The sequence below is a fragment of the Meles meles genome, chromosome 16 (genome assembly GCF_922984935.1).
Source record: "Meles meles chromosome 16, mMelMel3.1 paternal haplotype, whole genome shotgun sequence".
NCBI lineage: Eukaryota > Metazoa > Chordata > Mammalia > Carnivora > Mustelidae > Meles > Meles meles.
In genome coordinates, this window is record NC_060081.1 from 18,099,881 (window position 1) to 18,126,773 (window position 26,893).

General features: G+C 39.5%; 2 protein-coding genes across 8 annotated transcripts in view; one reads left to right on the top strand and one right to left on the bottom strand.

Annotated features, from left to right (window-relative positions):
• The window catches only part of MFSD9 (major facilitator superfamily domain containing 9), a 35,669-nt gene extending 11,492 nt beyond the window's left edge, over nucleotides 1-24,177 (top strand). For 2 of the 7 annotated variants that reach the window (XM_045980398.1, XM_045980396.1), the window contains exons 6-7: nucleotides 1,307-1,977; nucleotides 2,800-10,671. In XM_045980398.1, coding sequence (XP_045836354.1) covers nucleotides 1,307-1,977; nucleotides 2,800-2,937 — 809 coding nt within the window. In that variant the 3' untranslated portion in view covers nucleotides 2,938-10,671. Of the gene's footprint in view, nucleotides 1-1,306; nucleotides 10,672-14,608; nucleotides 14,839-24,159 lie in introns of those variants that run through there. The other 5 variants (XR_006815286.1, XR_006815284.1, XR_006815285.1 and 2 more) reach the window with 5 other exon arrangements.
• Nucleotides 10,800-26,893, bottom strand: part of SLC9A2 (solute carrier family 9 member A2) — a 99,037-nt gene continuing 82,943 nt past the window's right edge. The window contains exons 9-12 of the mRNA XM_045980395.1: nucleotides 17,381-17,477; nucleotides 15,090-15,221; nucleotides 13,772-13,862; nucleotides 10,800-12,473 (exon numbers count right to left, since the gene is read on the bottom strand). Of these exons, the coding sequence (XP_045836351.1) occupies nucleotides 12,103-12,473; nucleotides 13,772-13,862; nucleotides 15,090-15,221; nucleotides 17,381-17,477 (691 nt within the window). The 3' untranslated portion in view covers nucleotides 10,800-12,102. The remainder of the gene's footprint in view (nucleotides 12,474-13,771; nucleotides 13,863-15,089; nucleotides 15,222-17,380; nucleotides 17,478-26,893) is intronic.

The following is a 26,893-nucleotide window of genomic DNA, read 5'->3' on the forward strand; positions in this document are numbered from 1 at the left end:
TGAGCAATTCACCCCACTGCGTCAAGAATGCTGCATGCTCAGTGAACATCAGTTGCTGTCATCATTATCATTTTTATTATTTTAATTATGCTCTTTGACTCAGTCCACCGGCGATAGCCCTTTCATATTTTTATCAAGACTGTGTAAAACATCTAAGGGCCGTTTTAAAGATAGGAAGTGGTAGAAAGGCCAGGTCTACATTCTCATGTGGTTAAGTTTTCTGTCATAAATTAGTCCCTGGCGAGTAGTGCCCCTAGACTGTGGAGAAACCACATATACAGATGTGGTTCAAATACCATGAAGCGGTCTGAATGGCCATGGTCCAGTTGAATTTAAGTGTGGAAGGACTGAAAACTCCACGGGATGAGTTTGGAAAAAGTGTCCTAGAATGGCAAGCTGCAATTCAGTTTCAAGAAATTTGGGGGCATGGATTGGGAGTAGGTTCTTCTACTTAGATGGCATGGGATACATAAAACGACCGAGGCAGGAATGCACCAGTCGTAAGGGTGGAAGTGGGATTATCTGAGTAGGAATTGGACTGCTCTATAAGACCATACATCATGTGGTCTGTGAGAATGGTACCCCCAAAGATTTTGGGGAAAATTTTTGTGCAAAAGCACATGGTGGGCCCTAACAGGGGACAGAGCCAAGCAGGTACTTCCTGACAAGTCACTGGTGTGAGGCTGCCCCTCTTCCCACAGCCAAGGCCGGCTGCCTCTGCTCACAGAGTGAGCTTCCCCCAACACAGTACTCACCCTGTAATCCAGTTGCTGGGTTGTACTTGTCCAAACGCCCTTTTAGACTTAAATTCCTTGAGGACAGGGATGTTATAGGCCTTGTCTTGTTAATATATTCCTACTGTTTAGCACAGGCCTTAGCATTTAGGAAGCATAACTATTCAGAATGTGATGAAGTGTGGGAGGGGAATGGATGGAAGGGTGGATGGATGGGGAGGCAAGGTGGTGGACAGGCACGGAGTTAGAAAGGTAATGAATTTAAATACACAGCGTGAGAATTTCGGTAGCCCATGATATAGGAAACCATCATGGGCTCTTGAGCCAGCGAAAAAAGTGAACATTTTGTAGGTATAGAATTTTTCTAAGGTGAAGAGTGGAATTCTACCATCAAAATGGAGTAGAAGTAGCTGTGGGCATGGTTAAAAACTGGATTCAAAGACAGAGGTTAGTAAATGTACTAATACAAAACTACAAAATAAAAATTATGCACATACGTGCTCCTCTCCCCGGATTGGCGGCACCCTGCGAATCCGGGGGTGCAGCCGACAAATCCCATGCCGTCCTACCAGGTCTGGTGTGGCTGTTTCCCTGGTGCGAAGCGAAGCTCTCCGGTGCAGAGAAAGGCCAGCCAGAGAGGAGGAACTCTGCACCCTGGGGGAGGAGAGATGGTCAGGGGCAGGAAACCGCTACCCCCAGCCGGAGCACAGTCCGCACCAGACCTGCCAGGCCGCCCTGGCTGGAGTTCACGTCCACACTGCGTGACATGAAGAGCCTGATATTTTCCGAGATGTGGGACATCTTCGCCGTGCGCTTGCTGATGGCAGTGGCGGTCATGCTCTACTACAGTAACTTCGTGCTGGCGCTGGAGGAGCGCTTCGGGGTGCGGCCGCGGGCGGCTAGCTACCTCATCAGCTATGGCAGCGCGCTGGGGGCCCTGGCCGGCCTGGCGCTGGGGCCCCTGCTGCGGCTGTACCGGCACGACGGCCACGCACTCCTGCTGCACTCGAGCGCGCTCACCTGCCTGCTGCTACTGCTGCACGCCTCCGCCCGCTCGGTGCCCGTGGCCGTGCTCTGCTCCTCGCTGCTGGCCGTGTCCACCGCCGTGGGCAGGACCTGCATCACCGACCTGCAGCTGGCCGCAGGCGGGGCGCAGGCCAGCGGCACGGTCATCGGCGTGGGGCAGTCCGTGACGGCCGTGGGCCGGATCATCGCCCCGCTCCTCTCCGGGCTGGCGCAAGAGGTGAGCCCATGCGGGCCCCCCAGCCTGGGGGCTGTCCTGGCCCTCGTGGCGATTTTCCTAATGTCACTGAACAGAGCCCGCTATGGTGGTGCCGGTGGTGGGAGTGACAAATTAAAATGTGAGTAGAATGGAACTGGATAGAAGAAACCAACTCTGAGGTCATGAGGAAGGGACAGCAGCCAGGAAGGGTGGTTTCCCAGCAGGTGTGCTTCGTTAGGAGACTCCCAGGTCCAACCTGCGGGGTGATCAGAAGTCAGAGCCTTGTCAAAGGGGAAAGTATTAAACCTTATGTAGAAGTCTCCTCTTCAAACCCTGCTGGTGGGGTTCAAATTTTCCAGGGGGAAACGCTACCAGCTTCAGGACGGGAAGGTGGTGGTGAGATAACAGAAGGTGATAGGCTCCCCTGCTAAGTAAAAACAGGGTAACCAATTAATAAAGTGATCTGCTGGGACACAGGCTTCATGTCACACTGCATAAACTAAGGGGTTTTTGTGTTACCAGAAGCCTAGAGATTGAATAAGCCGCTTTATTGAAATTAGCCTGTACCTTTCTCAAGTCCTAACAAGGTTCTACCTGGGAAGCTGGGGAAAGATCACACGGGGCTGCCTCAGCCCCCAGCCTGATTCTAGGGGCTCAGGGGAGGGCCAGAAACCTATATTTAATAAGAAACACTTGCACTTCCTCATGGAGGTAGAAAAAGGATCATTCAGAGACATACAGGTTTGGATTCAAGTCAAAGCCAGAGACTTGGTTGTTTATTGATAGCTAACTCAGTTTGAAGTATTAAGATTATGTGATCCCGAAACGTTACCTTCTTCTCAGCTCTTGGCAGTCACGCTCCCTAATAGGAGAAGCAGGTTCATGGAGCCTGTCCCCTGTGTCTATTGCTTCGGAGGCCCTGTGCTCTGCAGAGAGCTGAGGTGGTCAGTCTGGCTAGTTCTCCCTGGATATCAGGCATGAACTGCTCCCAGAAGCCAGGGCTCCATTGGGCTGCGTGAGTTGGATGATGGTAGAGCACAGTGGAGAAGACAAGGTACAGGAATGCCTTTAAGAGGAACATCTCGTGCAGGTAAGAGAGTCAGATGCCACGCCTCACGAGACACACTTAACTACAGTGTCTTATGTTGAAAGTCATTTCTTTTCTCTCATTTTAATATCGTACCTGAGAACAAAAGAGCTACACACTGATCTACAGGGAAATGCCTTTTCCTAGGCCTAGGCTAAATGGTCATTCCAAAAGTAGCACGCCGGGGTCTAACTGGGAGGCTCAGAGTGAGGGTTAGCACAAAAACACAGGGAAGCATTTGTGTGATTCTTGCGACTTGGATGATGTCGCCTATTAATAATAATTATATTGGAGCCCCCTCTCTTTTCCTCATGCGAACTACCAAAGTTCACATTCCTCTCATTCTTTTTCATTGGTTCACTGGGAAATTACACGTATAATTGTAAATGTATTGTATGTAAAGCAGAAAAAAAAAGTTTCTCTAGTTTTAGAAGTTGTGTGTGGGTTATAAACCCAAATGTTTAAGATAATTAATTGGATGTTTGAAGATTGTCCTTTCTCCTATCTAGCTACAAGGAAAATACTAACTTTTTATGAAGTGTTGTGATTGTGTTATGAAGTGTTGTGGTTGTGAAGTGCTAAGAGCTTTTGAGGAAAGCAAAATATAATACAAAATGGTGTGGACCTTAAGGAACACACCAAACCATCGTAGAGCTTAGACTCAAAGGACAAGAAGTAATCAAGGGTTTATGCAATGAAGTCGAATTTCTCCGAAGATTATCTTTTCTGTGCACTCAGAAACAGGCAAGTTTCTTAGACATTCTTTAATGTAGTCATTATTAAGTTTTTGAAATCCTAGCACTTTATTTTTGAGGTTAAATAAAGCCTATAAATGTATTAAGGCTTTACAGTTACCAGATAAATGGGAATACTGAAAACCAGGGTGGATCTTCATATAGAGAGTAGAGAAACATTTTTGCTATTGTCCACACTCACGTGGGGTTTTTTTTAGATCAATATTATGCAGGCATACCTCGTTCCATTGCATTCCATTTTATTGTGCATCACAGATACTGCATTATTATTATTTTTTAACCAGTTGAAGGTTTGTGGCAGCCATGTGTTGAGAAGTTTATTGGCACCATTTTTCCACCAGCATTTGCTCACTTTGCGTCTCTGTCACATTTTGGTAATTCTCACAATATTTCAAACTTTTTCATTGTATTTGCTATGGTGATGTGTGATCAGTAATCTTTGATGTTACTGTTATAATTGTTTTGGGGTGCCATGAACTGCACCCTTATAAGGGGGGAATTTAATCCATAAGTGTATGTGTTCCAAGAGCCCCACCAACTAGCTGGTCACCCATCTCTTGCCCTCTCCTTGGCCCTCTATTTCTTGAGACGCAAAAGTATTGAAGTTAGGCCAGTTAGCAACCTACAGTGGCCTCTTAAGTGTTCAAGTGAAAGGAACACTTCCTTGTTGTCCTATTTTTAAAAATTGCCACAGCCACCCCAGCCTTCACCAACCACCACCCTGCTCAACCTGAGAAAAGACCCTCCACCAGCAAAAAGATTGCCAGTTGCTGAAAGCTCAGATGGTGGTTGGCATTTTTTAGCAATAAAGTCTTTTTAATTAAGGTATGTACATTGTTTTTTAGACACAGTGCTACTGTAAAGTTAATAGACTATAGTATAGTATAAACATAATTTTTAATGTACACTAGGAGGCCAGAAAATTCATTTGACTCACTTCATTGCAATATTTAACTTTATCGCAGTGTTCAGGAACCAGGCTACAGTATCTCTGATGTATGCCTAAACCTCCTCTTAAAATGTCTGATGTGTGGGTATTCTGAAGTGTGTTCCAGAACCAGCAGCATCCACATTCCCCTGGAGCTTGTTAAACATGCACTCACACCCCAGCACGGACCTGCTGGGAACCATTCTCAACAAAATCCCCAGCTGTTTTAAACTTGGAAAGTTTTAAACTTTGAAAACCACTGGTCTGTAGACAGTTTTTGTACAATTTATGGACTATAATCTCAGGGAAATTAAATCTGCTCCACTAAAGTTTGTGTTGTTTTGTTTTTGAGTCCCTGAGCAACTTCCATAATAATGTTCCAAGTATTTAGGTTGGGCCACATGAAATTGCTATTTTTCCAGGTCAAAATTATCTGCAGTTTCACATGGTTCAAATTAATAGTATATGGAATCTTATTTTAGGGGCATTGAACTTCCCTGAGAAGTTTATAAAGGATATGACATCCTTTCAGCATTATACCAGCCCCAACTGCTAAGTTTTGTGAACGAGCCTCAGGGTTTTAGGTTCTAGAAGACTTTGAAGGGACAATATACCTCTGCCCGCACGTCCAGAGAGGTGAGCAGAAATCAGAAAGGGAGTGGGGCATGTCTGGCCAGGGCAGTAACATGGGCAAGGCTCCAAACCCAGGTGTGTGGGTCAAGATTTACGCCTGCAGCAAACAGAAAGGGCAAGAATCAGTGGTTCTGGCTTCATAGTAGAGTCACCTGATGCCTAGAGCCTGCCCTAGACCTCTAGAACAAGACTCCAGAGTGCCCCGGAGGTGAGAGTCCCTGAGTTAGATCGTGAAGGAGTTCATGGACCATGCTCAGGAGTGAGCTTTTACTCCCACAGATGAGGGGGAGCCACTGAAGAATTCATGCTGGTGAATGCTCCATGGACTTGATGTTAAAGATCCCTCGTGGGCGGTCATCCAAGAGGAATGGGAGGGAGAAGTCAGAGGCACTGAGGGAATCAGGTACGGCACGAAATCTGAAGGCCTGGGGACCATCAGCTTGTGACCTCCGGGGAGAAACTGGGCGGCAGATCTTAGACAAGGTTAGCTGGCAACGAGTGTTGGGACATTCTGCCCCGTCCTCCGTTAGCTGGCAAAGAACATGCGTGGGCAATTATGAGAGATTGTTCTCTGCATGTCCTGAATATTAGGAGACGTCTTTTCTGTGGGACACTTTTATAAGAAGTTTAGACACCTGTGGGGGAGCCCCAGGGGAGTCCGGCTTTGGGGTACCTGCTAGAAGAGGGTAGCTTTTTATTTGGAATGTATAGTAAAAGCCAGCATGGTGATTTCCCATGTCCTATTCCCTCTGAAAACCTTAGCCTTCCAGAAGTCTCTGAAATGAGATTCCCACAGATCTAGCCAGGATGATGTATAATGTAGCTCTTGTCAGAACGGGGTGATGGACTAAGAAAAATTGTTTTTCTGTCCTAAAATTGTATTTTCCCAAAGAACTTTGCCAGTGATGTGGTAATAATTTTCTTTAATAATGCAATCCCTTTAAAATTATAACAAAGTGTTACCATTTATTCTGAGTGTAATTTGTAGGAGCTGTTGCTGTGTCCTGACTGTATATGTAGTGTCAGGGTCCAGAAGCGCTGGGAAATGTTAACCCCCAGTTACGCTAAAACGCGGCCTAATAGTAAGAACAACAAGCATTTGGCTTTTCAAACCATATGCTAATACCAGATGTATACATAATCCGAAATTTATTGCACATCTTTGGCAAGCAAATTGTTTTAAGATGACATCTCATCAGTAGGATTTACTTTTACTTAATCAGATACACAAATACTAACTTATTTTAACACAATATTTTACTGTAGATTTCTCGTTTCTCCCAAACAGATCACCTAAACTCACCACTTCGCAGACAGCTGTGTACGAGCACAGTATAGACAATTTCTGTTTTCCTGATTCAGTACACTGTAAGCGTTAATGCTGATTTTAATTTGGAATTGGATACTCTCAAACAGCTTGCACTGTTCCTCAAGGGGAAAAGATAATTATAAACATTAAGGAAGGAGGTGTTAATTATTACCCATAATTACATAGCATAAACTATAGCATAAAAGTGGACTAAGGACCTTGTTAGAATAAAAAAATTGTATTTTGATCAGCCTTGTTTTACACTGTACTACATCCTGATAATTAAAAATCCATTTTTTCCCCAAAGCATACACTGTGGAGGGAAAAGTAGTTAAAATACCTATGAGTAGTTGCAATTTACAACATTGAATAGGAGATGACCTTTCTTCAGGCTTATCAAAGAATCTGTTCCATTTTGAATCACTGGGACTCAGGTGCTTACCCAGTCTGAGAATTTTCTTTTCCCCCCTGGGATAGCTTACCCACCTAAACCTATCCTGAGTTTGCCTAATGAAACTGAAACCACATGAACTCTCCGGAACGAACCTGATGTAATAAACGCGTTTGCTGCTGACTGTGGGGCCTGGCCCTCGGGTCTGAGTGCACATGAATGGGTACATGACCCGGGCTTGCCCTGGTCTGTGCTGTGGGCTGGGCTGGAACATAGGCCCTGGCATCATAAGCCAACTTCTGACAGTGCCAGGCAGTCATGATATGGAGAAGAGCGAGCATTTTCTCCTGGTCACCTTCAGAGAACCTTCACTGTACCATCTTCTAGGAATGAACAAAACAAAGTATGTCAAGTTGTAACTCTTTCAAACTCATTCTCCAGCTAAAGGTAAGGACTTGACCTGGATACCCGACAGGGGTACATAATTATGGCAGCAAATACAGTAAACAGGGTTGAGTAGGTGCCAAAAACTCTGTTAGTGAAAACCTAAAAATTTGATGTGTTGGTACAGAACCCTGCACAATCTTGCAAATTTCACCGTGAATTTGGTAAGACAGTTGAAGGCATCCACCTAATTTGTCTTGCTTGAGTTGGCTTGGGAAGGCAGCATGAATATTCCAAGGCATGCATTATTTTTGAACCCTTTACAAGGGTCTGTTTACATAGGGAAAATTAATGGGCCAGTTGTTATCATTGAGTTTCTTTAACACAGTTAACAATGTTATCCCTGTTTTGAGATATGATGTATATTTGAAGCTAAAGCAACTGAAATTTGTAATACTCTTAAATTGTTACCTTTCACAAATTCCAGGTATCATGACCCCATTTTAGCACACATGAAAATGGTTTTGATATATAAAAACAAAAATCGAAATTGGGGTGCTGTCCTGATTTCTTGTGATGCATTATTTTATCCACAGTGATTAAATATCTTTATCTTTATTCCATTAAATGTTTCCACTCCATACTGATTCAACACTTAGATTTTTGTACATTTCACAGAAACCAAGAGAAATTCTTTTTCTGTTTGGCAAGCATAATTACCAAATGCTGGATGCAGAGAGCCCTCATTTAAATTACAAATTTTGTTACCACGTGCAGTGATGACATAACAGGACCCAGTGAAATTAAAAAAGAGGGAGAAGAAAAACATTTGCATATTTAATTCAGGGTGTTTTGTTGGCATTCTGTCTACTGGACAGGGCATTTCCATACCGCACAACACAAGGATAACAGATCCCCATGAAACATCTGTAACATGAAACCCCTGAAGTCGGTTCTCAGCCATTCGAAATCATCAATACGCTATGCAGATCAAAAAATTGATAATCCATTGACAGCAGATATATTAACTCTACACAAAGAAACACCTATTTCTCTGACGAGACGGGTAAGAGAACTGACTGGTATTTCTTGACTATTTTTAGAGGTAGTAAAATAGAATTTTCTTTGAAAAAATTGTAGGAAGTTAGAAGACAGAAGGGATCAAAAAACTATGTACCATTGCAACATTAAAGAAGACGTTCAAAACTAACCATGTGGGTGCTTCGGCCGCACGTCTGCGGGGGTGACCACGTTTGAGGGGGTCAGCCACATGTGGAGTGAATGACATTGGAAAAAAATCTAAAGGAAGGTGTCCTTTCTCTTGAACAAAGTGCTGTGGTCACAGCCGGCAGCAGTTACCCTGATGGGGGTTCTCTCTGCCTTACAAGCAGATTCAAGAAAGGGCCTGGTTAAGATGTTGGATATAGAGTACCAGCAAGCTACACATTTTGCTCTGAAAGTCACACACACACACACACACACTCGCGCGCGCGCTCTCTCTCTCTCTCAGATCATCCGACAGTTGAGTACTGAGCGTTCCTCGTTCATCTTAACAAAGGGAATCAACATATAATGTTCAGGCTTGGGCAGATAATGCCAACACCTACTTCAACCAGACAAATCTCTTTTATCACTCTTTGGAGAGGAAAGTTAAGTGTGAACTTCAAACTAACAATATTACAGTTCTTACATTTGTTTATAAAACGCCAGTTTTAACATAAACATGATTTGGGCAGTACGACAAATGGAAAATATACTGAGACGTAATAAATAACTTCTCTATACTCTTTATATAAATAAACACTCCCCTCCCCCACTACTAAGTTTAGTAAACGCCAAAGAGAATTTCGTTCCAGATATTCTGGGAGCTTGTACACAAAACGCACATTTTTTTAAACTTTTGAACTTTGGAGCCAATTTCTAGTTGTTCGCTAACTGTCCTGTTCCCAACAGTCAGCCCATAGCATTGCAGGTAAGGAAATAAGCCTAGACTTTGCATTTATGGGTAGTTCAAGTCAAATTTGTTACAACAAATACCAAAGACCCATCAAAATTCTATAGTCACACTTAAACTTTGGTCGGATCAAATGTTACTTGAATTAGGGGAGTCATTTACAAAGCGTTGGGGATTTTCTGTAGTATAGGAAATTTGGACTTCTGATATTTAAAGGGTTTCATATTTTCTCCTACAATGTCTAGAACTTAGTAATTTCATTTGAAAAAAAAAGTATAGAGAAAAAGCAAAATGAAGTCGAATTTATTTTTCATTGCTTTTCCCATCTAACAAATAAGAAAATTCAACTGATAATAAGATGACATAAGTGCTCCTTTTCTTTTTCTTTTTTTTAATTCATACGGTGTCAACCAAATTCTTTATGACTTTTAATCAGTGCAAGCTGAATTTGGTCTACCTGCTTAACAAGAAGAAATTCAATAAAAACTTTCATGTTTTCTCCTTTGGTTCCAGAAAATTATAATATCTATTATAATATTATAATATTTACTATTCTAGGACACCAGAAAAAAATCAGGAAATGTATTTTTAAGGTCAATTTCCACTTTAAACTTTCTTTTCATGAAGTTCTAAAAATTTACTGTTGGCATTTTCAAAAATATATATCCCATCTCTTGATGAATCACATTCCTATAGTGAAATTCTAAGTTTAAAAGTCAGTTTTAATTTCTTTTCAGGAGGAAATAGATATATATATAATATGTATATTTATTTATATAAATATTTTCATTTAAAATTAAGATACTTGGCACAGAGTCCTAAGCTTACAGTTTTCAAATGGTGTCTGTCCTGCTCTCCACTGATCAACATGGAAGAGTTTGGGAAGGAAATTGTGCTCTTCATATACTTGTACCTTGTGCGTTTTTCTTTCCCTCTGCCTCACGCCCAACCATCTAGCAGTATCCCAAGACTGTGGAAGATAAGAGAAAGGGTAGATTTATTTCTCCACACTGGTGGGGTTAAAGGGAGAGGATAGGAGAAACAGCCCTGGGGGTTTCTGGGTATAGTCTAATTCATTCATGTTTTCCTGCTAACAATACTGTGGTCGTTTGTATCATTGGTTGCATCTCCAATGCACAACCAGGGGACTGTATGCGTGGCCTCACTTGTATTTAAACCCAGACATTTAGAGTCTTGTTCCAGTCCAGTTTTTGTTTTTTTAAGATTAAATTTATTTATTTGACACACAGAGAGAGAGACAGCGAGAGAGGGAACAGAAGCAGGGGGAGAGGGAGAGGAAGAAGCAGGCTTCCTGCCAAGCAGGGAGCCCGATATGGGGCTCAATCCCAGGACCCTGGGATCATGACCTGAGCCGAAGACAAATGCTTAATGACTGAGCCACCCAGGCGTCCCTCCAGTCCAGTTTTAAAGAGGATCTGGGGGGGGGGGGAGGCCAATAAAATCTACAGTTTAAGATGGAAATTCAAATATTAATCTTTAATGATTATATTCCACTTCTTGTCTTTCTGCTGTACTTTTAAAAAGTACTAAGATGAGTAGCATCCATTTTTATAGAAAGAATTTGAGGGGGGAAAGATAAATTACAGAGTAGTGCAAAAAAAGAAAAAAAATAGAACTCCTATATTCTCCAAAGTGCTTCCTGAATAAATTTCAAAACCTGAACTCTCACCAATTTGTTAAACGTTGGAATACTGTCTATATAAACTGACTGCTTGGAGCCTCTGATCTGTTTTCAAAGTTCTAGAATGTTCTACAGAGAAATTCTATAGCAGGTAGTCATCGATGGGCATGAAAGGGAATCTCCTGCATCCTCCTCCCAGTATTGCACAATGTAAAACCTGCCAACAAGTTGTAAGCGGCTGCCTTGTCTCCCCACGTACACCGTGAGGCGCACACGCCAGAACTTCACCCAAAGCCGCCACCAAGTCTGTCATACACTGTCGCCCACACAGCCTCTCTCTTCGCACCATTCAAACACGCACAAGAGATGGAACCTCTAGGTCACCCTCAAACGTCCGGTAGCATGAGGAACAAATTAAATCCAGCTGACTCATTACTTCGCGGGAATCTGCGTTCTGGGAGCCAGGCCTTCTTATCTGCCCAAACGTTCTGACTGCCTCCCCAGTGTGAGTTCACCAGGCATCCCTTCTCCATGCCGAGCTCTTCCTTTACCCACCGCTCATCAGCTCAGGATGGGGAAACACCTTGGCTCTGAGCGGATGGTCCACCGTCCTCCCGGAGCTGCCCTTTACGCCTTGGAGAGATGTAGAGTATTTTTAACGCCCTTCGCTTACAAACTGATTACAGATATACATAGGTTTTCATAAATAAAATTTGAGGCATATATGTATATATTAAAATTTTCACCAACGTGGGTTGTTAAAAACTTCAAGTTCTGTCATTCAAGTTCAATAAAGGCACACAATTGTTTTCTTTAGGCTTGCGAAGAATATAAGTGCTAGCGAGAAGTCATTAAAGGCATTTTATGGGGCTTTTTTTCTTTGATTTTCCTCTTCTTGGGTTAAGCATTCATCCCATCAGTCAATGGCGTGACTCTACTACCCAGTGAAAGAATTTAGCTGCATAGAGGGTACTAAATGGATCCCACTGTTGCGTCAGGTTTCAGAGGAACAAACCCCAGCCGCGCCGGGTCAGTCATCCCAGTTCTGCTTTGGCCATTTTCATTATGGCTTCTCACTTCCAAATCGGGCTTTCCGGTTGCCAGGTTCTGACGCCCTTCGGACCAGCCTGGGTGGTGGCTTGGGTAGGACGCCTTCAGTCCCACTGTGTTCCTTCACGGGGCCAAACTGGCCTTTGGAGAGAAGGGGCTGCCGTAGCATGCCTGGGGTCTGGGTTCCCCCCTCTTTGCTGTGGGGCGTTGGGGGGGTACACGGCTGCCCCTGTCCGGAATCAACGTCTACCTCATTCTTCCATTCCATCTTGTAGGGCTGGGGGGCTTTCTTTGAGAACTGTTCTGGCAAGAAGCGCCTTGCTCGGGGCTGCAGATTGAGGACAGTGGTCCCAACATCTGTGTCCGAGTCACTGCTGTTGCCGCCTACCGCAGAGCAGAAGAAGGACAACGTGGGCAAGTGTGTCAGAGAGAAGGGATTGGAAGTGACTCAGCAATGCATGAGCGGGTCCAGCACCTGCTGTGCCCAGGCCCTGGGGGCTGGGCAGGGGAAATCAGAGGGCTCACTTCCTCTAGCCCACAGACCTGGGCGTAACACACAGTCTCTGTGGGCATTAATGTTGAAGGTGCACACCCACACTGAAGGGCTTAATGTGTGCCAGGCAACTGTCACGATAAGCTCTTTTAAGTGCATTTACCTATTTAATCCTCACAATCACCCATTTGCCAGGGGAAGTAACTGAAGTTCAAGAGATATTAGTAAGCAGTGGAGCTGGCTCTCAAAGTGAGACTCTGGGGTGGGAGCCGCTGTGCTCCCACCTGCCCCATCAGAACGACCCCAGGAGGACTCTGCTCCATGTCTGGCACACAGAAAGCAGAGCAGCAATTAGCTGCTATTCTGAAAATTCGTGTCTTGATCTGGAATCTCAGAGACAACCTTCTTTCTCTCCTTTATGTTTTCATAAAAGGGCCAAAATACCAATGCACACTTTCCAAACAGGGGAAGACACGTGATCAGAACTAGCTAGTTGTCAAAATTCAGGTCCTAGAGAACTGTGGGGAGGACAGCGGATGGGAGCTGAAATTCTTGGGACGAAAGAGTCTTCTGGTGGATGCGTACTGCCTGGCCTCCCTTCTCATTTCTCATCTCACCTGTCACCACCAGCAGCCATCATCAGACTTTCCTCTTCTTGGTTAATTAAATAAACAACCAAAAATAAAAGGGAGTTACCCTTACATCCTACATTTTAATAACATGGTATCCTAATATACTGCTCCTGGGGTTCACAGAAAATGGCTTGGCGTCTACATAAAGATTATCATGAAATAAAGAGGTATTTAGACTTTATATGTCGAAGCTTTAACGATTTGGGGCAGAAGTAAAATTTATGGCTCCCTTTATGAAAATTGTAAAAATTTAAATATACCTTTGCAAATTTATAAATTATTTCTGTTTACCTGTTCACTGATCACAGGTGACAGCACTTGCTTTTGCTATACCCAATAGAATCATTATGGAAAATAATGGACTCAGTTATTTATAATGTGTACAGAAGCTCCATCCAAAAAGCTCATGATGCTAATAATAAGTCACCATATTATTATTTTAGACTTGCAACTCATTAAGCTCATTGTCCTTCATGAAGAAAAAGGATGGGAAAATTCTCTATTTTATGAACATTAGTAGATAAATGTACTCATTCTGCTCCAACTAAATTCATTACCTGCATTAGAAATAGTCTTTTTCTTTTGCAGCTTTTCTGGAAGCTTTGTATTTTTTGGTAAGGATAAGTATCGAGAGGTTGAAGTGGAAGCCTGTGGAAAACATGGAAAATCTTACTTAGACTCTGCAGTTGTCATTTATTGTGTATCAGAAATTTAAAACCTTATATCAAACCCTGATGTTAAAAATTAAATTTGTACTTCTCTATTCCAAAATCACTTTGTGAGGTGCTGTGGGGATGGTGAATAAAGTTCCAAGTAATAAATATTTCACTTGAAACAACTAAATCTCTTCTAAAAATAAAATGGAAATCAGTATTAAGGAAAATGAAACTAAAGTTGGACCATTAGAAATAAAAAAATGAAATAATAAGGAAAACCACTGAGTCTTCTTAAAGAGAAGCTACAGAGACATTTATAAGAGTATTACTAAAAAAAAAGTAGAATCTACATATATGGAAAGAAAATATATGAAAAATGTAGCATATTTAAGTTTTAATTACTTTAGTAGGTCTTGAGAATGATAGAATCAAAAGTATTACCATAGCTGATTAGCTGACAATTCAAATGCCACAATCTCTACTTTCTTTAACTTAATCAGTGCTTCCACATTTTCACATTAAAAAAAAAGATAATCTTCTTGTTCATATATTACCATTTTGGTCTCTGATGACCCAATAGTGAATATGATTAAAAATGAGATGCAATCCTAAAATTAATGCGACATTGGGTGTCAATTATACTCAAATTAAAAAAAAAATGCAAAGATGCAGTGTCTGCTTTGTGAAATCAATCATTCATAATGTCATTTAGAAATGATTTTCCTTATTTGTTGACAGTGCCCTGGGCCAAATGAAAAGGTGAACACTTGTACCCCCAGCTGCTGTGATTCTGCAGTTGCAGCACACGCAGCTTGCAACCTCTCCCTGAGGAGATCAAATGGGACTTTCAAAATGTAGCTTGGTCCAGCCATGCTGCTTCAATTTGAAACTTGACTGACCCTTTCCTGTCCTCCCAATCTCCCTCCTCAAGCACTCACTGCCTACTAACTTAACAGATAACACATTCCATTGCTGGGCCCAAGCAAAGGTAGCCTTGTCTGTTTCATTCACCCACAAGTGCCCTACAACAGTGCCCGGAACACTGTAGGTGTTCTAGAAACATCTAGAAAAACTTCACACAATTAACTCCATCCCAGAATTCCCGTGAATCAACCCTCAGCAGGCCATTCTGTCAGTAGGACCTCCAGAACGGCAGTTGGTTGGTTCTACTCTTGGAAGCCTTCCTTGTCCCAAACAAATGGTAACAAACAACAGTTACCCTGCGCTCCTGGTTCAAGCTGCTGTCTTTCCTGATGCTTTCTCGCAAACTGTGCCTCCGTCGGATTAGAATCTCCTTGGCCTGTCGCTCGCTTGTGTCGGCCGTCAGATTGTGTCTGTTGTAGGACAAAGTCTGAAACGAAAACGCAAGAGACATTTTACAAGAAAAACAGATCGCTACCCCAGAGATTCCAAAACGTTACTAGGTTGCTTTGACTTTGCACCTGAGTGAGACACTTAATGAATGTGCAGAACAGAAAAATAAATGAATAAAAAGCACAAGAGTTAACACGCATGGGGGAAAAAAATTAACATTGGTTCAAAATTTGAAAGCCCTTGTCTTCTAATAGAAGTCTATAAGTTATTTTCCACTGAAAAGTGTGATCTTCATAAATCAGGAGAATGATGGAATTCATCAAGTACTTCTGTCTAACCTTAAACTACTTTGTATGTATGTAGCCATCATTAACAGCTGGGGAAAGAACACAGTTCATCTTTACACGTTCTCTAGTGCATAGGAATTACTGGTATAAAGACAAACCACTCTGGGCCACTTGGTGGTGCCATGTCCTTTTGATTAACTTCCGAACCCTTCTTTCTGACTGGGCTGTCAAACTGAAAAGGCTGCAGCTAGAATTAGCGATAGCCACGTGCTGGTATTTGAAGCAGTGAAATTTCTAGACCAGGGCTGTGCATGGCATGCATTTTTAGTTTTAGAAGTTTCCTAAAATGAATTGCAATTAGTCATCAAGCTCAATTTCTGATAGAATAAATACGTATTTCTTGGGAATATCCCTGTGTCCTGAACTATATTAAGTCTTGAAGAAACCGCAAAAGGGACAAAGAACAAGGCTCAAATCCTGCCTTGAGAACTGTGTTCACTAGTTGGACATCAAAGGCTAACAATATAATATAAATCTTGAAATGCTAAAACTGTGTGGCATGTGACGAGCTCCAAGTGCAATCCCATTGAAAGGGCTGGGAATAATATGGAGGTTTTGAGGAAACCTGAAAATTTGCAGGATATGGAGCAACTGACAGGAACCAGTGGGTGGTTCCAAGTGGAGACAGAGAAGAGAGGAACGGGCCAAGGAAGAAAGACAGAACTTGGGTATTTGGGGGACGGGAGGGAGATGTAAGGTTGGCCACAGTGGAACGCGGAATCAGAGATCCAAATTCTGAAAGAAGAGTTTAGCCTATAAGCCATAACTGTTGTTTGTTTCATTTTAAGTAGGAGAATGCTGCCATTAAACATGCTGTGGGGAAAAAGGCAGAGCAAGAGGAATGAGTGATGCGATGGAATGAGGACAGTCTTTGGGGAGACCAGCAAGAAGTACAGAAATGACCCCAACATGAGTGAGGAAGGCTCCTGACAGACTATGTGGACTGTGTGACACCTTCCCCCAACACTGTATCTTAATTTATTCATCTGTAAAATGGAAACAAGAGTCACACCCCTTGGAGGATTGAGTTAATATATGTTGCAATGGGGTATGGCCACCTGTATGTATTCTCGAAATGTTAGCTATATGATTAGCCAATTGGTAGAATGAAGTGTTAGTAATGGAACAACAGGGGCACCTGGGTAGCTCAGTCAGTTAAGCAGCTGCCTTTGGCTTAGGCCATGATCTCGGGGTCCTGGGATCAAGGCCCTCATAGGATTCCCTGCTCACGGGGGGGAGTCTGTCTCTCTCTCTTCCTCTGCCCCCAGCTTGTGCTCTCTCTTTCTCTCTCTTTCTCAAATAAATAAATAAAATCTTTATAAAAAAAAAAGAAAAAAAGAAAACAATTTCAGCAATGAAAGAAGTCACTCGGGAGATACATTAAAGGAAGAAACTATAGCACTTAATGAAAAGCAAGGAAGATTATATACATTTTAGTAAGTTTTCTTAAAGCTGTAAGTTTTCTGTAAGTTATAAAGCTATTTCCTTAAAAAAAAAATTAAGAGAGCCACAATTAGTTAACTCAGATGCTTTTATCTCCAAATCCATAGAAGCAGAACTCCCAGCAGACTCTTATCCTTTTTCCCCATAGTGTCTGAGAGGGAGTGGTCCCTTAACAGGATAGGACTCTCAGACAAGAAAAGGTGCCTGGGTGGGTCAATGGGTTAAGCCTCTGCTTTTGGCTCAGGTCATGATCTCAGGGTCCTGGAATCGAGTCCCACATAGGACTTTTGCTCAGCAGGAAGCTCTCTCTCTGCCTGCCTCTTTGCCTATGATCTTTATGTCAAATAAATAAATGAAATATTAAAAAAAATAATAATAAGTAAATAAATAAGTAGATTATTCTTACTCGCTGACGGATTTGATAGAGATTTCTGGATAATATTTCTCGAATTTCATCCATTTCACCAGGTGTGAGCTTCCTTATTTTTTCTTCACGACAATCACTGTGAAAAGTTAGAAAAAGCATATTTTACTATGCAACAAACATTGGTATCCTAAATTTTCCTTTTTGGAGATATGATATCATTTAAGAAGAATATCATTTAAGATTAAGAATCTTAGCTAAAGAATACACTTAAGGAGTATTCAATAGTTTAAAATAACTCCAAGCTCTAAAACTTTTCAGTGTCAAAATTATTCAAAATGAGTTTAATCATGCCCAAGTTTTCAGTCTGTTCACGTAATTATTTTTTTTCCACACAAGTATTTTTTAAGGAAGAAAAACTGTAGTAGCTTATAATGTAATCACTTTATTATTTTTAATACTCCTTAAGATGGTATACACAGTTGGGTTTTGTTCCAACAGAAACTTAATTACCTACATTCTGCTAATAAGTCCTACGCTTTTAAACACTTCATTAAAAATATCTGCAAAGACACCATTTATAAAAGGTAGGTATAAACATTCAATCATCATTATTCAAGGATTTCATATTTGCAAAGTCAAAGTCACCTACTTGCTAAAATTTATTTATAAACACAGTGCCAATACTCATAAATAACACTTTTTCATAGACATGTGCAAAGTGGGGGAAACTTTGAGTTCCACAACACACAGGTTCCTAGATGAGGCTGAACATGGCGACATTCTGCCTTCTTGTTTCAGCTCCTGTACTGTAAACAAATGTCCTTTCCATCATCTATTTAAGGACACATTTTTCACACTGTTGTGCTTTATTTGGTGACTTCACTGCTTAAAATAGCCCTGAAGCGTAGGTCTGAAACGCTATCGAACATTCCTGAGCAAAAGAAAGCTGTAATGTGCCTTCCAGAGAAAAATCATGTCAGATGAGTTTTGTTCAAGCATGAGTTATGGTGCTTTTGGCCATAAGTGGAATGTTAATGAAACTACATACATATAGTTTATATGTATATATATGTATATAGTTTCATTAACTATATATGTATAGGGTGTGTCTTTAAATGGAAACATACATAAAACAAGTTATATATCAGCTGGTTGAGGAAAATGTCTTCAGGGCCAGAGGCTCATAAGGACCTAAACCTGCATTTCTCCTAGGAGCAAGCGTTTGGTATTCACAAATCCTCATTCATGGCAATTTTATAGAACATAACTACTGCCAACAATGAGAAACAACTGTATTTATACAGTTCTATCTGTTTCAAAAAGGCTTTGAGGGGGCCTACAAAAATATATAGTACAATAAAATACATAGATAAGAAAAATTAAAGCTGAGAAGGTTAATATACATTAATGCAGGTCTTAAGGAAGATGGGCTAGGGACATACCAGAGCACAGTTCTTATTTTTTGTTTTAAAGCAAACTTGTTACTGAAAAACAAGTATAATATTAATTACCTATGCCCAAAGGGTAATGGAAAAATACAAAGGAATGAACGCAGAAATCTAAGGCTTCAGTAGAACAGACTTGCCTAACTCTAAATGATTCATTTTTGCCTCAACCTCAATTGCATGGATGAGTTTTTAGAAAGCATCTTCTTAGACGGAGGCACTGTTGTTTGTACAGCTGTCCGGGTTTCTAATAGGGCTTTTTGATCAGCTAAGTTAATTCACAGAATTTTAGCAGGACTAGAAGCTCAAGAGGTAACCAACTTTTAGGGATCTGATACTCTGGCTTTATCCAACAAATGTTTGTATAACTCTAGCGATAAGTGCACAACGACCTCCCTTGTTTATACTTAAACTATATTTTACTGGGGGCACCTGGGTGGCTCAGTGGTTTAAGCCTCTGCCTTCGGCTCAGGTCATGATCTCAGGGTCCTGGGATCGAGCCCCGCATCGGGCTCTCTGTTCAGTGGGGAGCCTGTTTCCTCCTCTCTCTCTGCCTGCCTCTCTGCCTACTTGTGACCTCTCTCTCTGTCAAATAAATAAATAAAATATTAAAAAATATATATATATTTTACTGGAATATAATTCAAAAGAGAAAAGTACATGAATCTTACATGTAGGGCTCAATAAACTATCACAAAGTGAATGTATAACCGCTACCCAAGTCAAAAAACAGAACATGAACTAAAACCCCAGAAACTACATCATATTCCGCCCCCCAACCATCTCTACTTCCCTGCTCTTTGACAAAACAACCACCATCCTAACTTCTGAGCTGACAGAATAGTTGTGCCTGAATTTGAACTCTATATAAATGGAGTCTTACCTATATAAATGGAGAGTACCTACTACTACAATAGGTAGTCTCATTACTTTATTTATCTATGTAGGTATATATTTATTTTTTTAGAGTAGGTAATCATTTCAATTTAGCTTCTTTTGTTTAGCATTGTGTTAGAGATTCCTCTGTGTTATCCCATGTAGCCGTGCTTTGTCCATTTTATTCACTGTACGATGTCCCATTACATGACCATATAACAATTTATCCATTTTTCCATTGAGGGTTATTTGCCCTATTTCTGAATTCTGGCTATAACAAATAATGCTTTATGAGTATTTTCATATCCTTATTTTGAAACACATATAATTATTGGCCATTTGGATATCCTATTTTGTAAACTGCCTGAACAAGTCTCTTATCCATTTTTCCATGGGACTATCTTTTTTTTTTAGACCTTTCTCAGTTTTCTGTGAGGCAAATATCTTCTTCCATTTCGTGGTTTGCCTTTTCATTCCTTTAATGAAATATTTTCCTATCACAACAGTAACAGGATATTCTCTCATATAATTTTGTATATGAGATATATAATATATATGATTTTATATATAAGATATAATATACATGAGATATATAATATGTATGAAATATATAATTTATATTTATAAATTATATTTGAGATATATAATATATATGAGATAAAATACATAATATATATATGAGATATATAATATAATTCTCTCATAAAATAAAAGCTTTATTTTTTCCCCACTCCCATGCATACCTATGATATTCCTTGGCTTGATATAATGTGAAGTTGTGTTCAATTCCACTTAATCTCCATATAGATCCTTAATTGACCCAGGGCCATTATTTTAAGGACATCTTTTCCCTACAGCTTTGTGCTATAAACTTTGACATTAATAATTATCCATATATGTGTGGGTCTCTTCCAAACTCTTACTTTGTTCTACTGGTCTATTTGTCATTTTGTCTTTGTTCAGTATCCCATTGTCTCAGACACAGGAGCTTTATAGAAGGTCTTGCTAACTAATAATATAAATCCTCCAAATTTGTTCTTCAGCTTTGAAGACAATGTTGTCTTGGTTAATTTGGCCCCTTTACATTTCCACAGAAATTTTAGGACCAGACTGTCTAATGACACAGATACACACAAACACATTGGGATTTTTTTTTCACTTTTTTAAAATTTCTTTTCAGCTTAACAGTATTCATTGTTTTTGCACCACACCCAGTGCTCCATGCAATACGTGCCCTCTCTATTACCCTCCACCTGGTTCCCCAACCTCCCACCCCTCACCCCTTCAAAACACTCAGGTTGTTTTTCAGAGTCCATAGTCTCTCATGATTCATCTCCCCTTCCAATTTCCCTCAACTCCCTTCTCCTCTCCATCTCCCCATGTCCTCCATGTTCTTTGTTATGCTCCACAAATAAGTGAGACTATATGATACTTGACTTTCTCTGCTTGACTTATTTCGCTCAGCATAATCTCTTCCAGTCCCGTCCATGTTGCTACAAAAGTTGGGTAATCATCCTTTCTGATGGAGGCATAATACTCCATCATGTATATGGACCACTTCTTCCTTATCCATTTGTCCATTGAAGGGCATCTTGGTTCTTACCATAGTTTGGCGACCATGGCCATTGCTGCTATAAACATTGGAGTACAGATGGCTCTTCTTTTCACTACATCTGTATCTTTGGGGTAAATAGCCAGCAGTGCAATTGCAGGGTCACAGGGAAGCTCTATTTTTAATAAAATTGCTTTCAATCTATACATCAATTTGAGAAGAACTGAAAATCTTATAATATTGAGTCTTTATTAATATAGTCTTTATCTGTTTTGGACTTTCTGTGGAGAGGCTTCACACATATTCACTAAATTACATTTTGATGTTTGATATTGATATATATGTTTCATGATACTATTCTGAATTAAACATTTTTTAATTTTTATTATTCTTTTTAAATATTTTATTTATTTGACAGAGAGAGATCACAAGTAGGCAAAGAGGAAGGCAGAGAGAGAGGGGGAAACAGGCTCCTCGCTCAGCAGAGAGAGGCCGATGTGGGGCTCGATCCCAGGACTCTGAGATCATGACCTGAGCTGAAGGCAGAGGCTTAACCTACTGAGCCATCCAGGCGCACCTCAAGCATATTTTTAAATGTCACTTTCTATTTGTTGATACTTAGGAAAACTACTACTGATTTATTTTTTACCATGTATTAAGAAAACTGGATAAATTAATTTTATTGTGTCTAATTATTTATCCATAGATTCTTTGGGATTTTCTGTGAAAACAATCAAGCTATTTGAGAATAATGATAGCCTTCTTGTCCTATCTTTAATCTTCATTTTTTTTTTTTTTTGCTTAGCAGTGGTACAATATTCATAGAAATCATAATGATATGTAACTGTGTTCCAATCTTAAGGTAAACCTTTCAGCATTTCAACATTAAAAATACTATTCACCACAGATAATTCATGAATAAACTTTATCAGTTTGAGAAAGGATTTCTTCTATTCCAGTCTATTTGTAGATATATTTTTAAAATCAGGAATAGAGGGGCACCTGGCTGGCTCAGTTGGTTAAGTGTCTAATTTGATCTTGGCTCAAGGCATGATCTCAGTGTTATCAGATAGAGCCTTGTGTCAGGCTCTGAGCTCAGTGCAGAGTCTGCTTGTCCCTCTCCCTCTGCTCCTCCCCTTGCTTGCACACGCACTCTCTCTCTCATAAATAAATAAATACTTTTTAAAAAAAAATCAAGAATAGATATCGAATTTTATCATATAATTTTTCTGCCTCGATTACAGATAAATAATGACCCTTGATTTCTCTTCTCTTATTCTGTAAAAGTGGCAACCAACTGATTGATTTTTTACTTTTAACCCACCCTTATATTCCTGGACTAAGTCTAAATTATTCTGATATACAACTTTTTACATATCTCTGGATTTGGTTTGCTAATATTATGTTTGGAATTTTTACAGAAATATTAAGTCTGTAAATTTCTTTCTGTGTGAGTGTCTTTATCAGGTTTAATATCAAAATTATGCTAGTCCCATAAGGCAATTTGGGAAGATTTCTATCTTTCCTTACTTTCTGAATAAGTCTGTGCAAGATAGGTTTTATCTCCTCCTTAAATGTTTGGTAGAATTTACAAATAAAGCCATATGGCCTTGGGGGTTACTTTGGGGAAACAATTTCAATTACAGGTTTATTAACTTAATATTTGAGTACTTTTCAAATTTTCTGGTCTTTTATGGGTTTAATTTATTGTTCCTTTTTCTATGTTCCTAGAATGAATTATTGATTTTCAGCCTGACTCTTTTTTTAACATTGTTAAAAAAATGTTTTTTTTTCATTAAATGTTAAAAAAATTCCCTTTAAACAATGTTTTACGTAAGTTTTCATATGTCACACTTTTCAAAATATTTTCTAATTTACATCATAATTTATTTGATTAAGTTTTCGTTTAACTTCTAACTAAAGGGATATTTGGCTTTTTATACTGTTTTAGATATTATTTTGTTTTTTATTCCTTTCTGGTAAGGGAATATATCATGTGTGAAACTTTTAAAGACTTGGTTATTTATTATATGGTTGAAATCTTCTATATCTTTACTGAATGTTTGTCTGCTTGTACTGTCAGTTTCTAGGAGAAGGGCTATACAATTATCCACTATGATTATGAGTTTGTGTATTTCTACTTAAGGTTCTGTTGAGTTTGGGTTTATATATTTTGAGGTTATGTTATTACTTATGTGCTAATTTAGACTTTTCTATCTACTTTTAGAATTGAGCCTTTTATCATTATGAAATGAATCTCTTTATGCCTAGCAATATTTTCCCATAATGTTTACATTTTATGAAAATAATTACACAAACTTTCTATTGTTTAGTGTTTCAAAAAGGTACCTTTTTATCAGGCTTTCACCTGTAAACTTTCTGTACCCTGAGATAAAAGCACTAGCTCTTATAAGCAACATCTAATGAGTTGTATATTTTCATCCATTCTGATCATTCATCCTTTTAAATGGAATAAATTTATATTTAATGTAATTACCTTTGGGTTCAAAGCTATCATCTTACTATTTGCATTCTATTTGTTCTATTCTATACTTGCTTTTTCTACTCTGTTGCCTTTTTAAATTTTTTTATTTGGCTGTTTTATTTCCCTGGTCTGTTAGCTTGTTACATTCTTTCACTGTTTTTTCAGTGGGTATGTGGGATTACAATATTAGAATACAACAACATCAGTCATCTCCCTCCAATTTATGAGCTATTTTTGTTGTTAATTTTAATTCTATTTACTCTCAAAACCCCATATACATTATTATTTTATGCAATTATTATTCATTTGGTTTTATAAATATTTATCTTTTCCATTATTTTAATTCCTTCCTTAATCTCAAAGCTTCTAGATGATCCTTCTGTCTGAAACATTCTATCATTCAATGTAGTATGATGGCTTTTTATCTATATAAAAATATTTTTATTCTACCTTTTTTTAGAGAATATTTTAGCAGGATATGGAACCCTAAGTCATCAGTCACTTTCTTTCAGAATTTGGAGGATGCCAATGGTTTCCTTGGCTTTTGTTGAAAAATAAGTTGTCAGGTATGTTTGGTTTTTTTTTTCTCTTTTGAAGAAAATAGGTCTCTTTTTTCCTCTGATTATGTTTAAAATTTTCTTTTTGTGTTTTTGACTTGTAGCAATTTTACTAGCCTTTGGTTTTGGTTTTCTTCTTACTTAATCTGCTTGGCGCTTGTCATAGTTTGTGTCTTTTATCTGTTTGGGAAAATGCTCAGTCATGATCTCTTAAAATCTATTCCTACTAATTTATCTCTCATTTCCTTTCAGAACATTTCATAATATCCCATATATTTCTTACTTTGTTTCCCGTATTTTCCATATTGTCTTTTTCATTATATGCTCCATTCTGATTACTCCATCTGTCCTATCTTCCAATCAATCAATTCTCTCTATAGCTGTGTCACATCTTTTACACTATCAAATGAGATCCTAAATTTAGTTCATTTTTAGCTCATATATTCCACTTGGGTCTTTTTTATTTATATCATCTCCATGACAATGTCAAAATCGTTGATGCCATTTTCCATCCTTAAATATACTTTTAATTTTAAAGTCTCTACCTCAACTATCTGAAACCCACTTGTGTGTCTGTTACTACTGTTTTTGTTAATCTTTTTCTCAAAGGTTCCAATAGCATTTCCTTATCTACTTGTATGTTTTTGATTGGTTGCTAGACATATATGAAAAATCATGGAGATAGTTTAAGACTCTTTATAATCTTATTTTCCTCCAGAGAAGATTTAAGTTTATTTCTCTCAGTCAGCTGGGATAAAAGTAGTATCAATCTCAGATGATTTAAACAATCATGGATTGAGATAATTCTAGGTCAGACTACTTTCCTTTGAGGGTTAAGGTGTAGAATCCTAAAGTAACATCCTATAGCTGAGCACAAGAGCTCTTCTTTCTTGGTAGGTCCTAAATTCCAATTTTATTCTCAAAGACCAATCAAACAGAAAGGCTTCTGTTTTAGCTTTTAGACTCTTAGATCATTTCTCTGGGATCCAGGGGGAAAAGGGCACCAAATGCCAGTTCCATCTTCTTGGACTTCCCATTTCTGTTGACTCTAAGCCAAGAAATTCCTCATTGTCCTGGTACTTTCTAGCTTTTAATCAGATTTTTAAAATATATTTTGTTATTTTTTCCTAGTTGTTTTCCTAGGATAGTCTGTCTAGAACACTTAGTCCATTACTGCCAGAAATACAATTCTTTATTACCTCCCTTTTTGCTTCTAATTTCCCTTAAAGATAACATTTCAGGAGATGTGGAATGGTCAATATGGTACTCATTTATCTAACTGTGCAGCTGACCATTAATTCTGCTACCTACTTCCATAACCTTTACCTTTGCTCTGCTTATTACCAGTTTCTAAATGAAGTATAAACAGGGAGTAAAACTAAGATTTTTTTTTTCTCCAGTGATCACAAAGACATTGGCTCTCCTTTGTGAAGCTGAATAATTGAATTATCCCTTGCTACAACTGCAAACAGAACAGTGCATAAGAAATATTGTTAACTTATAAAGCTAGAGGGAAACAAAGATCTAGTCTAGTCCCATTTTCCACTTGGAAGAAATTCGATCTCAGGGAAATAGATGAACCAGCTTAAGGTCACAGGGTGAATTCTGGCAGGGTGGGACTGTAAATCAGTCCCTCCGCTCCCACCACTACTGTTTTTAGGGCAGTATAATGCCTGTACCTCCAATCCAAGCTCTCCTGACCACTGTTTCTTTTCCTTCGGGATCGTGTAAACCCTATATTTTTAATAGGGGATTTACAGTCTTAGTAAAAAGCCTAGTTTATATGGTTGGGTGTGATTTGGAATTTCGTGTATCGTTTCGGCTCTCCCACAGATCATATTTTAATTAAGTGGCATGTATTTTTTTTTTTTTTTTAATAAATGCACTCCTGGAGCACACCACATGCAGTTTTTTTTTTTTTAATTTATTTATTTGACAGACAGAGATCACAAGTAGGCAGAGAGGCAGGCAGAGAGAATGGAGGAAGCAGGCTCCCTGCTGAGCAGAGAGCCCGATGTGGGGCTCGATCCCAGGACCCTGGGATCATGACCTGAGCTGAAGGCAGAGGCTGTAACCCACTGAGCCACCCAGGCGCCCCAAGTGGCATGTATTTTAAAGGTACTTCAAGCTCATCCGTGAAAAAAAAATCGGCAGAATCAGTAATTTCTGTCATTTTTTTGGTAGGCAAGGATTGATGTTTACATGGTAAAATGACCTACAGTTAACTGAGCAGTTACTGTCCTGCTATGGATTTGCTCTAAAATTTTGGATAAGTCACTTTACTATCCTGAATCTTCATTTCCTCATTTTTAAAACTAGGAAGACAGAAAAAACAATGCCTCCTAATCCTGACTGTGTACTGGAAATAGCTGAAGAACTTAGAAAGAAAATATACCCATACCTGGGCCTTACCCCCAGAGATTTGGGGTTTACTGCTGTGGGCGGGGCCTGGACATCTGTATTATTTAAATGCTCCTAAGATATTTTTAATGTGCAGCCTCAGTTGAGAACCGCTGTATCAGGTGATCATAACTGTTCTTTGCAAGCCTTCAACTATGACTGGATAAATAATCTATCAGGAAGCAGCTATATAATTACATGCATACTTACAATCACACACCTTAAGATATTCCATTT